A 15,497-nucleotide genomic window follows, 5' to 3' on the forward strand; every position below is an offset into this window, starting at 1 on the left:
GGGGAAGTATTGCTGTGACTGCCATAGAACGTGAGCGCTCTTGTTGAATCAGCGGATCCTTGCAGGCTATTGCATTGGGCCACATAATACTATAAAATACCTGCAGTAGAAAAGGGATACATTTATGAGGGATTGCCAGTGGCAGACTTGGGTTTGAGTATTTAATATGGGGTCACCTCGTTTTTGGGGAGTGAGGGTGTGGAAGTATTTGAGGCCTAGTACCTGTTTGTCAAATGCTGCTGGCTGGTCTGCAGAACGCTCTTGCTGCTGCTTGGTGAAATCCTCTGGGTGTTTATTGATTTCGGCTTTCTTTCCTCGCAGCACCAGCAGCAGGTTTTGGGAGCCATTGAACGAGCCAAGCAAGTGACTGCGCCCGAGTTGAACTCCATCATCCGTGTACGTGAGATGCCTTTAGGAACACCTTTGCTCTAATGAAGTGTGCAGGCGGGGTATGGAAGGGCTGATGGGCCGGCGGGGAAGATGACCGATTCTCACAGCTGCAACAAGAGATGCAGGGGTAGCTCTCGAACACACCTGACGCTCTTATTGCTTGATGTTTACCTGTTTGGTTGTTGCATCAGCAATCCTGTCTCTCTGGACTGGCACATGATATTGTGGGTACGGCATATCCGCAGCGGCTTGCAGCTGCCATTTTCAACTACGCCAATGACCCTAATGCAGGAAGCGCAGGAGGCAGGGGTTAGTGGTCTGGAAGCAGGAATGAGGCTTTGAACTGGGAAGGATTTCCATCTAGCTGGGGAAAAAGTGGATTTCTTGCAAGGCTGGGGTTCAAAGCTCGAGTCTACCAGTCTTTATGGAACAAAGTTGTAAAATGATGTGCCTTTTTAGCTGTTTACTCCTGAATCTGTTTTTTGTTTTTAATGACCTCAATGTGGTTTAGAAATTGTACATCTTGAAAATAATAAACTCTCAATCCCTACCTCCCAGGACTGGGTGATCTGCAATCACGTGACTCTGAATTAATTTAATTTGTGGGACGGGGCCAAGGGTTCTGGTTGACATGAAGCTAACAATGGATTTTGGCACCTTGAAGAAAACAATGTTAAGTTTTATTGGACCCTGTTTGTATTTCGAATTTGCGGTGGACTTTCCTGCCATTGCACAGAACAGTCATTTACATAGATCCTTTTATTTCTAAACTGTCTCAGTAAACGATTCCCTTGCCTTCCATTATGTACTTTAAATCATGGGTCCCTTCCATTATATTTGTGAACCCACTAGGCTCTTCCCCTCCTGTGTCACGTGCAGAATACCCCTCCACTAGACTGGCTGAAATGCTTCATTTGTTCCCAGGGGGCGGGTTATGAGCAATGGCAGCATGCTGAGTCTGCCCTTTGAGCTGACATGTATGCACACCTCTCCGCACCCTCACCCCTCTTAGCACTGACTGAGCCCACCTGTGAATGCCCAGGCTGTGGTAGGACCTTCCACTGGTGTCTCGTATGAGATGTCCCACATTTCAATGTCTTCCGCCTTCTCTCTGTTCTCTTGCTATGTGCATCTCCTCCTTGTGTTGAATTACGTGGACTTTGCATGGCCTCTATATGACGGTTAATCTTTGAAGAGTCCTGCCCAAGAAGAACTAACCTAACGAGAAATTATGGAATTGGTGCTTTAGGCGAAGTAAATGGTCTTGTTTGACACAGGGTTAGACTCCATTGGAGGAGTGAAATGTTGGGGCTGATGGCTAAACGTTGGCTCTTGAATGTGCACCTCTCCACTTCCCTGTGTTGCAGAGTAGAGCAAAGCGGGGTTTACAGGATAAAAGGAGGGGGTCCGCTGCACGAGTACTGAGTCACATCTATTGAAAAATTAAAACAAGATAAAAGATGTTTTCTTTTGTTTTTTTTCTATTTCCCACCATTCATGTTTCAGATTAATTTCTTGCTTCTGTTTTAGAAAATCCGAATACGTATGTTTGCTTCTGGCACCGGTGGGTGACCTGCCGTAACTATTGGTGTGTAGGTTACTTGGGATACAGGGAGAAAGGTTCCCATACTTACAGCTTGGCTTGGAGCACGGACAAAAACGTTTGACGAATATTATCGGATTGAAAAACATTGCACACAGTCTGGACCCAGTGATCTATTCGAGACCTGGTATATTAGTAATTGTTTTGGAGCTTCTGGGCTGCACTTCATGAGTAAAACTTTGACTGTTGGTATTAGCGAGCAGTGTTCTGCTCTTTGTCGACATGGGTCTTTAATAAGTCAAGTTATTGAGACATTCACCCACTTGTCAGACCTTGTCTCTGAATCAAATTGTTGGGTGACATAGTAATATCAACTGTGAGGTTGCATTTGTTCCACACTGGCACGAGCACTGTCTTCCTGGTTGAGGATGTTTGATCTCCAAGGCCTCATTTACACATCCTGAGTACCTTGTCTGAGCAGCCAAGGCCCAACTCGAGGTCTGTGGTGTGAAGCTTAAGCCACATATGTTGTAACTGAATGATCACGCACAGTAAATGGTAATCTCTAGACAGAGCAGCTACATGAAACAGAAAAATGCTAATTAATGTTAGAATTGTAGTCCAATAAAAATGAAAACCTGGTGAAAGTTGAGTGTCCTGAGCCATCTCAAAGATATTAATGAAAATGGACTTTGGTTTAAGTTCTGTTCTACATTTGAGTCCTTAGTCCATGCCTCTTCGAGGTTAGTTTCACCATAACACATCTACTGGGATAAAAGAAGCGCTATCATGAGAGTTCTATCCGATGGACTGATCTGTTGCGGTCACGAGTGCTGAAAGATTTTGATGTGGAAGGCTGATGAGCTCCCTATGGTAATGGGAGGGTAGTAGAATCACAACCCCCCGCCTGCCAGGGATGACAAGTGGTTTTGAGCTATTTTCTGAATCGGACAGAGTAAATATGACGGAGAAGTCCCAATATCTCCATTCCATCTAGTTTGTTTTCAGATATTTTAGTTTCTCTTGGGTTCTAGAGTCTTTGGTGCCAAGGTTTGGTGATCGAAGTCTTCTCCAGCAAATATTGTCAGATGTATCATTAAGGGTTGCAAAGTTCTTGTGAGATTACTGATGTAGCCTTTTGCCAAAGTGTGCGCCCCAAAATTGCTAAACATTAGATCTCCGGCTCTAGGCATTCGGAGACCCAGTGCCCTTTGACCTCTGTGGCATAGTGGTACTGCCTTGAAAATGTGGAGGGTTGTCTCTGGTCTTGAAAAAACAAAATTGCAACCCAGGTGGGCCAAAACCGCAAATTGACCTTTCATCCCTGTACATAACCTCTGCATCCTAGAGCATGTACTGGGCCGTTTGTGTCCCTTGCAAGAACGGTTCATATTGCTGGTATTTTGGTCTGTGCGACGCTAGGCATGCGGTACTGTACTGAGGGTGGCAGTGAGTGAGGAAAGGTTTGTTGGAGTGTTGATGAACAAATGACGGAGTGTAAATTCCACAGTGAATTGGTTACTAACTGCATAGTTTATGGCAATGTAACTGCTTTCAAAGTATCTTTATTATAAAAAGGTTTTGAAATTGGATAACTCTTGAATGTTAAAGTTTCAGTTTTCACAAGTTTGAGTTGTGGCGAATGCTGTGTCTGAATTTCATTGATAAATGTGTGGGTGCTTCGTATGATCTTAGTGGTCTTCAATGGTATATCAGTGTATAAGGAGGGGGAGGGGTGTCACTCGCTTCCCTCATTTATAGATGCAAAGTCTGCAGCTTGAAATGAATCCAAGCCTTGGATGCAGTTGTAACTCGGGGTAGGAAGGAGACTTTAGTGCGATTATGCCTGAAATCAGCATCCTTACTTTAAAAAAATATCCTTTGTAGCTCCTACTATGCTACTGATGGTGATATCCTTTTTTCTATTAAGGATAGCTTGGTCACTAGTTTCCTTGTTTCTTAAAGTGTCCTTGCACATTGAAGCTGAAAGTCTATGCCCATTGCTAAGGAAACCGGGATTTTCCCCGGTCAGGTCACTGAACCGGAATGACTGGAGCCACTCTGTACCTGCTTGACATGGGAGGCGCGCGGCAACCTGTGATGCTGATCATACTTCACCTTTCAGCAGCCTGTGGCAGGGTAGACCACGCCTTTTTGGTCGGTTGCCTCCGTCAAAGTTGGATAAAGAAAGGCAATGCCCTTGGTATGCCTTCTTTCTAAGTAATTGTGACCCCGTGGTAGCACTGGCACAGTTTTTGGCAACACTTTCATGAACAGTTTGTGTACTTTGGTCCCCCCTTAAGATGTTGTGATGCCTTTGAAACAAATGATGGAGGCTTTCCTGCATCAATACCGTGTGTAAATTTCTTCCCTAAATCAGATGCACTTTGAGATGAGCTAAACAATTGAACACAAATTCAGGGTGTTATAATGATAAGGTGTTAAAACCACCAACAGATCAAACTATCCGCATTGTGGAAAAAGTAAACCGTCTGAAGATTTTATTTTGATGTCTGGGAGTGAGTCCTGAAGTAAAATGTCGCTGTTAAGCCCTTTTCTGTCCCTAATTTGCTCTAGGACTTCACCTGTAAGAGGTCAGGAGACCTAAACTGTTACCTACTAGAGCCATTTGTGCGTAAAAGGACCCGTGATAAATTACAGGACTGCTTACTTGATACCAAAGTCCTGAATGATCCGTTGAAAGAAGATTGAAGTATAAAGCATTCGTGGAGTGGCACCAACTGGTTTCTCAGGCCCATAATGAAGACGACAGACAACCTGCAATTCAATTCCTTCAATATGGGGGACCTATTTGATTTGAAATGCAAGATGCATTTCTAGGTGGTGCTACAGTACAATTCAATTACTTGTACTACTCTTCCCCCCCCCCCCCCCCCGACCCCCCAAGAAAAAAGTTGTGTGATTATATATCTTAAACAAAAAAATGTTAGAGAAGCTATGGTGAACTTAAGTCATAACGCCGTAAATTATTTTAAGAAAAATACAAAACAGAATTTCACTTAAATTTTAACAGGCAGTCATGGATTCTAATTAAAAAACACAAACATATAAAAGTTATGGTTACCATAGCAATGCATGCCTTGCACAACAGCCAATCAAAACCTAATTCGCACACAAAATGTAATGCATAACTTTGATGTAGCAGTTACATGTAAATGTCAAAAGTAATCTTATAAATAAGATTACTCATCTTATTTTCCTTAACACTATAGTTTTCTTTTTTTTAAGTTGGAGTACGCACTGTTAATGAATTTTCGAATTACATTGTGCTCGGTGTTACTTATTGGTATAAATATTTGTGTGGTAGTAAGTATTAAATTGGTGATTGGCTTTCCACACATGCATCGAGTTAAAAAAAAAAAAATCTTACTGTAGCTTTAGGGACCTCGGTTATTTTACTTTACGTTGCGCCAAAAATAAACATAAATTCCATGCCACAAAAGAACCTTGTAGAGGTACTTTGTTGATCGTGGAAACTGCACAAAACCACCTACTGACTTGTACATCAAAACTCGAGCTTTTTATGTCGGTGTTGCCGTTTCCAGAGAAACCTGGCACAGCTGTCAAAGTTCATCTGTCTGCTTCCCCACAGTTCCCTTTCAGGAGCAATGGAACATGGATCCGCCGTAAAGAGCCCCAGAAGCCAAACATTGAACGAGCAGCGCATCACTGCTGGCTGCGATCTCCTGATCTTGATTGGCTGCGATCTCGCATTGTGCTCCCAGTGACGTGGTACCCGATCTGTGCCAAAAAGTCCTTATTTGGAAAAAGAAGTCCCATATTTGAACTTGCCGTCCAAATTGCAGACTTTTTCAGGATTGCTTTCAGCTTCATAAAAATCTTAAGCAGAAGATTCTGGTGAATAGCGTAGAGGTGAAATGCAGCTTAAAGCAACTCATATTGCCGTCTCCGCTCAGTGATCGGGAAAATGTACTTGGTCAGAGTACATAAAGTTGTTTTTGCTGGGTGCCTGTTTGTGTCATTTATTTATTTTTTCTTTCCATTTGACCACATTTTAAATGCGGAAAGAAACTACTTTTAAAATTGATGTGAATTTGAAAGGTTTTTTTCACAAAGGATTTATGTACATAATATCCAAAATCTAGTCTTCTGGTGCAGTTCTCTGTAGAGTTTAAATAGTGGCTTCATCGCTGTAGATCCACTTCGTTAAGCCACATGGAGTTTGAGTAGTGGTAGGACAAATGCACTTTTTGCATTCTGAAGGGGAAACACAGTACATGTAGGTAAACGAATTACAACAAAGATACTGCTTTGAACTACTATGAAAATAAAGGTGGCTCTGGAAAGCTGTGGCCAGTTGGTGTGCCATCTTTAGTCCTCGGTTTCCAAATCTTTTTATTTGGTTAACTGGAGACTCTGGAAAATAATATAAACAAAAAATATACATGAAATAAAATATATACATTTCTCAAACCATATTGGGTATGATTATTCTCCGGTAGGGAAACTTCGGAGTATGGGGAAACGCATCAGATGTTGGCTGGCTAAGTACTGATTCCGCTTCCATCCCGGTTTACTTCTTCCCAGTTTTCTGCTGATGAGTCCATTAAAAACCTTTTAGGAGACCAGCTCCAGCTACATGCAGCCCAGGTGGCTAAGGGAAGTCTGCATTCACTGCTGACTATATGACCTGCCGATTCAGAGTGGAGTGGTGTGGCTCACTGGTTAGAGGCAGCAGACTCGGAAGCAGAGAACGGCCCGGGACCAGGGTTCAATTCCCGACGCGGTAGGGTCATGGACCAGGGTCAGCGGACTCGATGATTCTCGCCTCGGTGCCCACTCTAACCAGGGATCACACTTGGCAACTCTGGGCATTAGCTTGCCTCATCTCTACAACGGCCCCCCACATTCGCTGGGGATGCCTGGTTTCACCTTGGAGATACCCAGTAGGGACCATCTCACAGGGATAGCCAGGACGGGTTCCCCAGCGGTCTACAGCGCCACGACGCCTCAGGGCAGCAGTGCGCTTTACAAGACACATACATACACACATACACACAGAGCTCATGTTCCAGCTTTGCCCGCCGAGTCGACATCTGAGTCGATGAATTAGTTTCTGTTTCATTGGTAATAATCGCCCCTTCAATATATCTCTTAGAAGCTGCAAGAACTATTGCACTATTCATTTTTAGTTTACTGCATTATCTGGTAATAGAATATTTACAATGTAGCATGTTTCACAGTTCAGAAACTTGCATTTTTAATGTTCATATTTTACAAATTGGAAATGCAGAGTAGCTTACAAAATCTTGACTTCTGTTAACCAATTGTTCATTCTGACGGACTGCATGGGCTTTCTCTCGAAGCTGTGAAATCCTGGTCCGTCGCCTCACTTTGAAAGCCGTTCGTCTCAACTCATCCTGCTCCCCATTCTGACCATTCCCGGGTGATCAGTAAGGTTTTCGATCAGAAATTCCTTCCACCTGGAAACCTTCCGATGCAGAACCTCCTGTAGTACTGATCCCAACTGTCTCTGTTGCTACAAAAGCATTCAGGGAGTTAATTTCAGCTGCCCTGAAGATGAAACCATGCTCCTGCCGTTCAGGGGTATTTAAAAAGGACCTCTTTCCGCACATACCTTAGTACCGCCTCCCATTGAACCCTTTGTGCACGACTCCAAGGTCTTGTTCTCTGTTCAGTAATGTACTCATCTGTGTATCCTGTCTTTCCTTCTACTCGTTAGACCTCGCATACCTACTGGCACATGCACACAGTTTAGAAGCGTTCGTTAAGCGTTACTGGCTGTTTCGTTTGCCTTTGTTTGTGTAAACTATGAACTTCCAACAGTGGGAGGACCCTATAAAGAACTTTTTTTTTTCCTTCAATTTTCTGGTTTGCCCCTAAAAAAGCTTTCGCTTTGTCCTGGTCTGAAGTATCTTATGTCTACCCCTCTGTATGATGCTGATCCCAAATGCAGTCCATGGTCTGACTCCTGAGCCCTCCACAGCTGCTCAGCCCGCATACAGCTCTTGGTCTCTTGGAAGCCAGGTGTCCTCTGTGCTGCAGAGTTTGCACCAGCTCTCTCGTTGCCTGAGTTTTGGTTAACTTGTTCGGCTTGGAGCAGTGTCCAAGCCAGACAAACAGACCAGACAGACTGAAGGACAAAGCCCTTCAATCCATAGAAGCACAACCGAGGTTTTCCTGCATCTTGGCTGCCCGGAGGAGTGTTTCTTTGAAATATTACTTTTGCTACTTCGATAGCCTTGGCCTTCGATGAGAGTTCATCTTGCGTCTGGTCCTTGCGGGGTGTGCAGCACTCTGGCTCCGTGTCCAGCTTGACTCCGCCTGATGTATATCGGGGGTCTACCATTACTTTGGTTTAAAAACGAATATTGCCCGTCTCCAATGACCTCTTGGGGCTGCCGTCCCGCTGCAGTGAAACCAACTGACCATTCAAGCGAGGGGTGGGCTAACTCGCATCTTTTGTTGTGCCATTTCATGAAATTAGAGGAGACATTTACAAGATCACGTGGAATTACGCCAAGAACGTAACCCAGCATTACTGCAATTTTCTTAGCACCAAATGCACCTTCACATCCAAAATAGACCAGAGGATACATTTTAAAAAGAAAATTATGCATAAAAATACAACAGAACAGCAGCTGCCGCTCGCCCTCGGTGCCTGTGCGACTGGGCATGATCGCGTACTTTTGCATCACGTGAGTAATGAGAAATTACTCCAGTACAATTAATTTCTCCCAGACCTAATTCTGTCCGTTCTGCGAGGATGTTGCTCTTTGGGAATGTTGCCAGTTGGGGGAGCCTGTTAATCATGCATTTTTTTCCATTGGTGGTCCTCTTTAACAGAAGATGTCCTCCATTGGAAGTGATGCCAGTGGTTCGGGCTCCCTTGGGATTTTTTTTTTTATTTTTTTTTTAAATTGGACGTTTTCTCAAAATTTAAAACAAATCAATAAAGTTGCTTCCCCTAAATTGTTAATTTCCACCTCCTTTTTAGCACATTTTACAGCTTAAAAATACTTTTAGGGCCTCTGTTTTAGGGCATCAGCAGGCCATCTTTTTATGCCTTTTAATTCCCTCTTTCTGGCAGTATGATGTTTTCAGAAATGTTGCTGTCGGTGGTAATTGCAATGCTGGATGGCAGTGACCGCGGCTGGTGCTGTCTGTGGTTATTGAGATGCCGGAGGGTAGTGACTGTGGCTGGTGCCATCTGTGGTTATTGAGATGCTGGATGGCAGTGACCGCGGCTGGTGCTGTCTGTGGTTATTGAGATGCTGGATGGCAGTGACCGCGGCTGGTGCTGTCTGTGGTTATTGAGATGCCGGAGGGTAGTGACTGTGGCTGGTGCCATCTGTGGTTATTGAGATGCTGGATGGCAGTGACCGCGGCTGGTGCTGTCTGTGGTTATTGAGATGCTGGATGGCAGTGACCGCGGCTGGTGCTGTCTGTGGTTATTGAGATGCTGGATGGCAGTGACCGCGGCTGGTGCTGTCTGTGGTTATTGAGATGCCGGAGGGTAGTGACTGTGGCTGGTGCTGTCTGTGGTTATTGAGATGCCGGAGGGTAGTGACTGTGGCTGGTGCCATCTGTGGTTATTGAGATGCTGGATGGCAGTGACCGCGGCTGGTGCTGTCTGTGGTAAAGGAGATGCCGGAGGCCAGGGACCGTGTGCTGTCGGTAATTGATATGCCAGAGGGCAGGAACGGCGGCTGGTGCTGTTTGTGGTAATTGAGATGCTGGAGTGCAGTGACTGTGACTACTCTATATCTGGGTCTACTTTGCTTTAGAGAATTTAAGCTAACTGTTTCTGGTGGTGCCTTTTCCTTACACTTCATGGTGGTGAAAGAATGTGACTGCTTTGCTCTCCTGCCGAGCATGCTTATGTGAGTTTGCTGTCTACCTTCATTGGTGATGGAAGCCCTACGTTTGATTGCAGGTGCTGCTGTGCACTACCTGCTTTTTTACAGATATCCTGCCAAGAGCTCCAAATAATTGTGGGGACTCGTGGGTTCCTCTTTGCAGCTAGTGTTCATAAACCCTTCTCCTGGAAGAGATGCAGCTACTCAATGAATTGTACTGCTCTGGCTCGTTGCTGTATGTGCTCCTGGTCTTTGCCACTGTACTTAGCAGCACCCTCCTCCCCAGCTGTGCCAAAAACTGATTGGCCTAAGACCTGAGGTTGGAGCAGTTATGAACGTTCGGTGCAGGATGGGTGGCAGAGTTGTACACCTGGTCGATGCTTGAGTGATGCTAGCTGGAAGTATAGAGTAATGTGGATAGAAGGGCGCAAAGTGGAGGGTGCTAGTAGCGATTGGCGTGCTGAAGAATGAACAGGTAGGGAGTCCCTACAGCCTTATCTGTGTTTGGGGGGGGGGGGGGGGGGGGAGGAAGAAATCCTAAGAGCAGAACTGGCTTGGTACCAGGAGAGAGGAGCTCGGGTGTCTTTTGTTTTTTGAGGAGTATTCGTAAGAAAGCCAAATTAGTGATCAGCTGCTGGTTACCTCTTCGTCCAGCCTCAATAGCGGTTTACTTGTTTTGGGCTTTAAGGGTTTGCACGTGTTGCCATCTTTAATGGCCTAGCCCCAGATGGGGGGTCTTCATGGCCAAGCTGGTAAACTGCAGCCTCCCGCAGGCTTGCGACTCTCCACATAGGTCCAATAATTGAGTCGAGTCATGCATGTGCATTCACACTAGAGCCAGTGCTGCTTTGGTCACCAAGAGGGCAGCCCCTGCTTCACTGTGCTGTCTGGTCAGGAAGGAAGAGTTCTCCCTTGTCTGGTCCTTGTCCTCCCAAAGTTCGGTGGAAAGGGGAAGGGAGCCGGTTTTTGGAAAGAAGTGGTTTATTGGGCAACCCTTGCTATGGACGTGGTGTGCAGCTGGCAAGTGTCCTTGACATGGCTGGAGTGTCGTTGATGACTCCTGGGTCATCTGTTGTACTGTATTGGTAGATTGCTGTGCCCCTGCTCAGCATAGGGTGGTAATGGCATATATAATGGACGTTACACTTTTAATTCCACCGATTGAGAGAATTGTAAACCAGCTGATATAAGGAAAGGATGGTTTGCAGTGTGAAGCTTCTTCTTTGTTCAAGTCCTGCTGCTGTTAACCCCTTCGATGCTGATGACGAGCTCAGCTCGTCATCAGCCACGGTGGTCGTGTGCGGATGACGAGCTGAGCTCGTCATGTAACGCGGCTTTTGGAAAAAAGCCGCGTAGCGCAAAAATAACCCCCGCACGCATGTGGTTAAAGAGGGACTTTATCTCCTTATTCTGAACTAGTTTGGTGATTGACTTTTTTTCCGTTAACACCTTTGTTTCATATTTATTATTGTTGCTCTCAGCTGCCCCTCCTGAGTTTCACTTCCAGTCCGTCTTTCTTTTTTTTCTTCTTTCCTCAATAGTTGTCCTCCAGCTGTTGGTGTTGTACGGGATGTGAGTGTTACTCAGTGAAACAGATTTTGAGGGAGGCAAGACATGTCAGTAATCCATGATCCAGCCTTTATGTGGCCTGAGAGGCCACAAAGATTCCCAGTGATGTGAGCAAGGGAAGTATTAGCAACCGCTTGTTTTTGGTGAGTTCACCCTGGTAGACTGGATGATGCTGTCTCTTTGATTGGTGTCCGCACTAATGTCCTTGATACAGGATTGAACCTGACCGGTGGTGGTTCTCAAGAAGGGCATGTTTTGATTACTGTCTAACTACGTGATATGACATGATTGTGGGCCTGGAATAGAAAGGTTAGAAGAAGTTTGCAAGATAATTGTAGGCCTCGTGTGATTAGAGGCTCCATGCAGAAAGTGCTGAGGCAGAAAGGGTTGAATAATTGAATAGGACCCGCTTGGGAAGCACGAGTTTGAAAACACCCTTAACATCAGTATACACTGCCCTAGCAAAGATTGCTCACTTGGGAAGCTCGGCAGTGGCTTATAACCCTAAGAACACTCTTTTCCAGGTTGTTTATAGGTGAAGAAACTGAAAGCAAATTGGGGTTATCTAGAGTTTAGGCGGATACTGGTCATGTACATAAATTGGCAGCGATCTGGTTTGGCCAATGGAGTGTGTTCTTGAGGATACATGCTCCATAGGGCAGGTGGGACCTCTGCCAGACTCTAAACAACCCCCTTAGTGTTGGTTTTCTCTTCTGTGTGCATTTGGCGGGAGCTGCGGTGGCAAGGACCAGGAAGCGATCTTTTGTTCTCAACTTTGTGAGACAAGATAACATGTAGTTGTTTGTGAATAGTACAGTCCTACCTCCAGGGTATTCTTTGCAGAGATTGTGCTGCAGCGGTATTGAGACACTGTGTATTCTGTTTGTCTTTTATGCGTCACGCCCTGCTTCTTAAGTTGTCACAACCCCTTCTGCAGAGGATCGTGTCTTTTAACTGCAGTCCGCTCTTGATTGAAACCAACCTACAAGGGCATCTGTTTGAAATGTAGAGCGAAGGGTCCATAGCAGTGGCTTCCTGTGAATTGAAACTAGGTGCCACCGTTTTAAACGTGCTGTCTGCTCCTCTACCTTTGCCAATGATGTGGCGCCTTTCGACCACCGAATATTGCTTGCATATCTGTGCATGCTCTTCATCACCCTTAGGATCTTTTCTGTGGCAGTAGGTGTCACTGGTGTGTGTCCGCTACCCTTGCTCAGCTTCCACTGATACACTGCTTTAGTGACTCTTCTCTGGAAGTCTGTAGCATCTGCTGCAGGCAGCGTCCTGAGCATGTTCGGTCCATTATAGGGTGTGTGATGTAGGCCATGGAGGGAATGGGCTATACCAGACTACTGCATGCTACTCTAAGCATATTTACTTTGATTTGACTCAAAGTACTTTGTGTTCTAGTTGTGAGTAGAAAAATAGGAAGACATCCTGCTGCATGCTTCCTCTGACTTCTCAGGAAGAGTATCATGTCTGCTCATTGACAAAGCATTGAACGGTATAGACGGACTCTGGGTAAATCATAACATGCCCTTCAGGAATGCACTCGCTATGGGATGTGACCCACTTTTTCCAAATGACAAATCTTGTTTTCTCTCCTCCTTCTCTCCTCCTTGTCTTTTCTACAGCAGCAGCTTCAGGCTCACCAACTCTCGCAGCTCCAGGCTCTGGCCCTGCCCCTGACCCCGCTACCTGTTGGGCTGCAGGCTGCATCGCTGCCGGTCAGCAGCAGCACCGGGCTCCTCTCCCTCTCTGCCCTGGGCTCGCAGGGCCACCTGACTAAGGAGGACAAGAACGGCCATGACGGCGATGCCCACCCGGACGATGAGGGCGATAAATCTGATTAATGGGGAGCATAGAGGGAGGAGAGATTGCAACTGAAGACGCAGTATCACTTTGGCCAATCCCAGGTGCAGCTGCTGTAATTATTGTAACTGACAGTCCAGTCCAGCCCAGCAGCAGTCTGCCCCAAAAGCCACCAGACCTGGAGAAATCTCAACAGGTACAGAGTTTGCACTCCACAGCGTTTGTCCCGCCCCCGCGTGGCATGTGGCACTCTGTGCCACACCTGGGCCCCAGTGTCCGCTGTCCATTTTCAGGGTCCAATAATGTACCTTAGGCCAGTCCTTGACCATTTGGAGAGCAGTTGATGCACACAGCACCACTACCAGAGTGGACAGTGCGTGTTTGTGTGGGCGAGTGCGTGTTTGAGGTGCATGTAGCTGGCTGTAAGCGATCCCTATGCTGGCACAAGAATCGGATCTCAAGTCTTTCGAAACCTCTGTGCAGACCTCCACCATGCATGCCTCTGATCAAGGGTGCTGAGCTAATATGAACCCGCCCTCTTCTGTGATCTCTCATGGTGCCCACGTGGATCATCACCAGTCAATCTTGTATTAAGAGTGGGTGGGTGGGAGATCTCTGCTGGGGAGCGAGCACCCCAAATGATACTGTAGCTTTCTCTCATCAGAGGTTTTATTTCCGTAACCTAGTGTCTTTCCAGCTACTTGTGTTTGTACATAGTCACGTAGAGGATCCTGTTTCATTTACTTGTCTTTAATCTATACGAAAAGCAGCAACAAAAAAAATGTATAAAAAGATTTGAATGTTACTGGGACGAGTACTCTTGAAACTCTGCTTGTCTTTTCAATAAACAGGTGTGAAGGATGATGCCCTTGGACTCCATTATTGTTTTATGATGATGTTTGCAAGTTTGTTTAGTGAAAAGTGAAATATCCAACTCATGCGTATGAAGAATTCACTTCCTTGAAAGATTTTTACGGTTTTAATTTGTTCAGTTTTCGTGCTACTGATTTGCTCCTTCTGTGAAGATTCATTTGTGAGCACCCATTTATTATTTTTTTATTTTTTTTGCTCCACGAAGTTTGGCATTCACTATCCTGGATGGGTCATATAATAAATGGTGTCGGCTTCATGGTAATGTATGTACAATCTTGCTTGGCAGCCATAGCATCATAACTCCTACATGTGTATGCATCATCATGCATGCATGTATAGATTATTTTGTTTTCGTTTTGCGTATTCTGTACAGCATTGTCAACACCAAAAGGTAAGACCTATCGGCTTTGCCAGGGCTGCTGTTTGTTTTGCAGTGGGCGCACGCCAGGTTCCATGCTGCAGGCTGTAGTCGGTGTCCTGGGGACGTGGGTGGTAAGGATAGCAGTTCAGGATAAACTGAGCTCTGCCAGCAGCTGATGCTCATAGAAGTGTCTCCCTTTCAGTAGTGTCTGCTACTGAACTGGGGAGAGGGGGGGCGGGGGGGATAAAAAATTAAATAGACTTACCTGGGTGCCGCCTCTATTCCAACGTCTTCTCCGCAACAGAAAGCGCACAGCCTCCCAGAATCCCCTGGCCATTAACAGTGCTGTAATGCAGTGTTGTGATTGGTCTGAGCCGTGATTCAGTGCTCCGATGGCTACAGGGAGGCTGTGCATGTTCCCTACCAGGCTGTGAAATGCAGGCTGGTGGGTACAGGGAGGCTGTGCATGTTCCCTACCAGGCTGTGAAATGCAGGCTGGTGGGGAACAGGCAAAGTGTGCAGGACTGAGTGGCCAGCCGAAGAGGGCCGGCCAAACCGTCCTGTGCCCTTTAGAGTGCCTACGACTCCTCCCCCTGGCACCTGCTCTGGCCAGCCCAGCCGACACCTAAACAGGAAGGGAAACTAAAATGATCATAACATTCGTCATTATTATTTTAGTTTTCCATTTGAAAGTGCTTCCAGAGCAGTGGGGCGACGCTTCACCGCCTTAGCAGAAGAGCTGCCGCTGCTGCCTTTGTAGATGGTTTCAAATGAGCAAGGGAGAGCACATGCTCAAGCATCAGTTGAAAACAAGCCTTGGCAATGCCAGTAGGTCTGGATTTAAATGAAGTATGGTAATAAAAGAATTACTAGCCGATAGCCTGGGAATGGATATGCATTTGTGTAAAGGCATAGAATTGTAGAATAATAATTGTGTAGATTAACAGATCAGTAGACAGTTGCAGTGTTAGGCCAGGCCTAAAAATCCATGTAGGTTAATAACTGCCCTCCCATCTGTGCTGCTGCAGGAAAAAAACACTATCAATGTTAATTAACACCTTGCGTGCTTGTCGGCCCGCGGCTGTCG

General features: G+C 45.8%; 1 protein-coding gene across 4 annotated transcripts in view; it reads left to right on the plus strand.

The window, feature by feature from the left end:
- TLE5 (TLE family member 5, transcriptional modulator) overlaps window positions 1-14,040 on the plus strand; it is a 35,102-nt gene extending 21,062 nt beyond the window's left edge. The window contains exons 6-7 of one of the 4 annotated variants that reach the window (XM_086946764.1): window positions 322-396; window positions 13,002-14,040. In XM_086946764.1, the coding sequence (XP_086802890.1) occupies window positions 322-396; window positions 13,002-13,217 (291 nt within the window). In that variant the 3' untranslated portion in view covers window positions 13,218-14,040. Of the gene's footprint in view, window positions 1-321; window positions 397-12,998 lie in introns of all 4 variants that reach the window. The other 3 variants (XM_086946767.1, XM_086946765.1, XM_086946766.1) reach the window with 3 other exon arrangements.
- The last annotated feature ends 1,457 nt before the right edge of the window (window positions 14,041-15,497 follow it).

This window comes from Lissotriton vulgaris, chromosome 12 (genome assembly GCF_964263255.1).
Source record: "Lissotriton vulgaris chromosome 12, aLisVul1.2, whole genome shotgun sequence".
NCBI lineage: Eukaryota > Metazoa > Chordata > Amphibia > Caudata > Salamandridae > Lissotriton > Lissotriton vulgaris.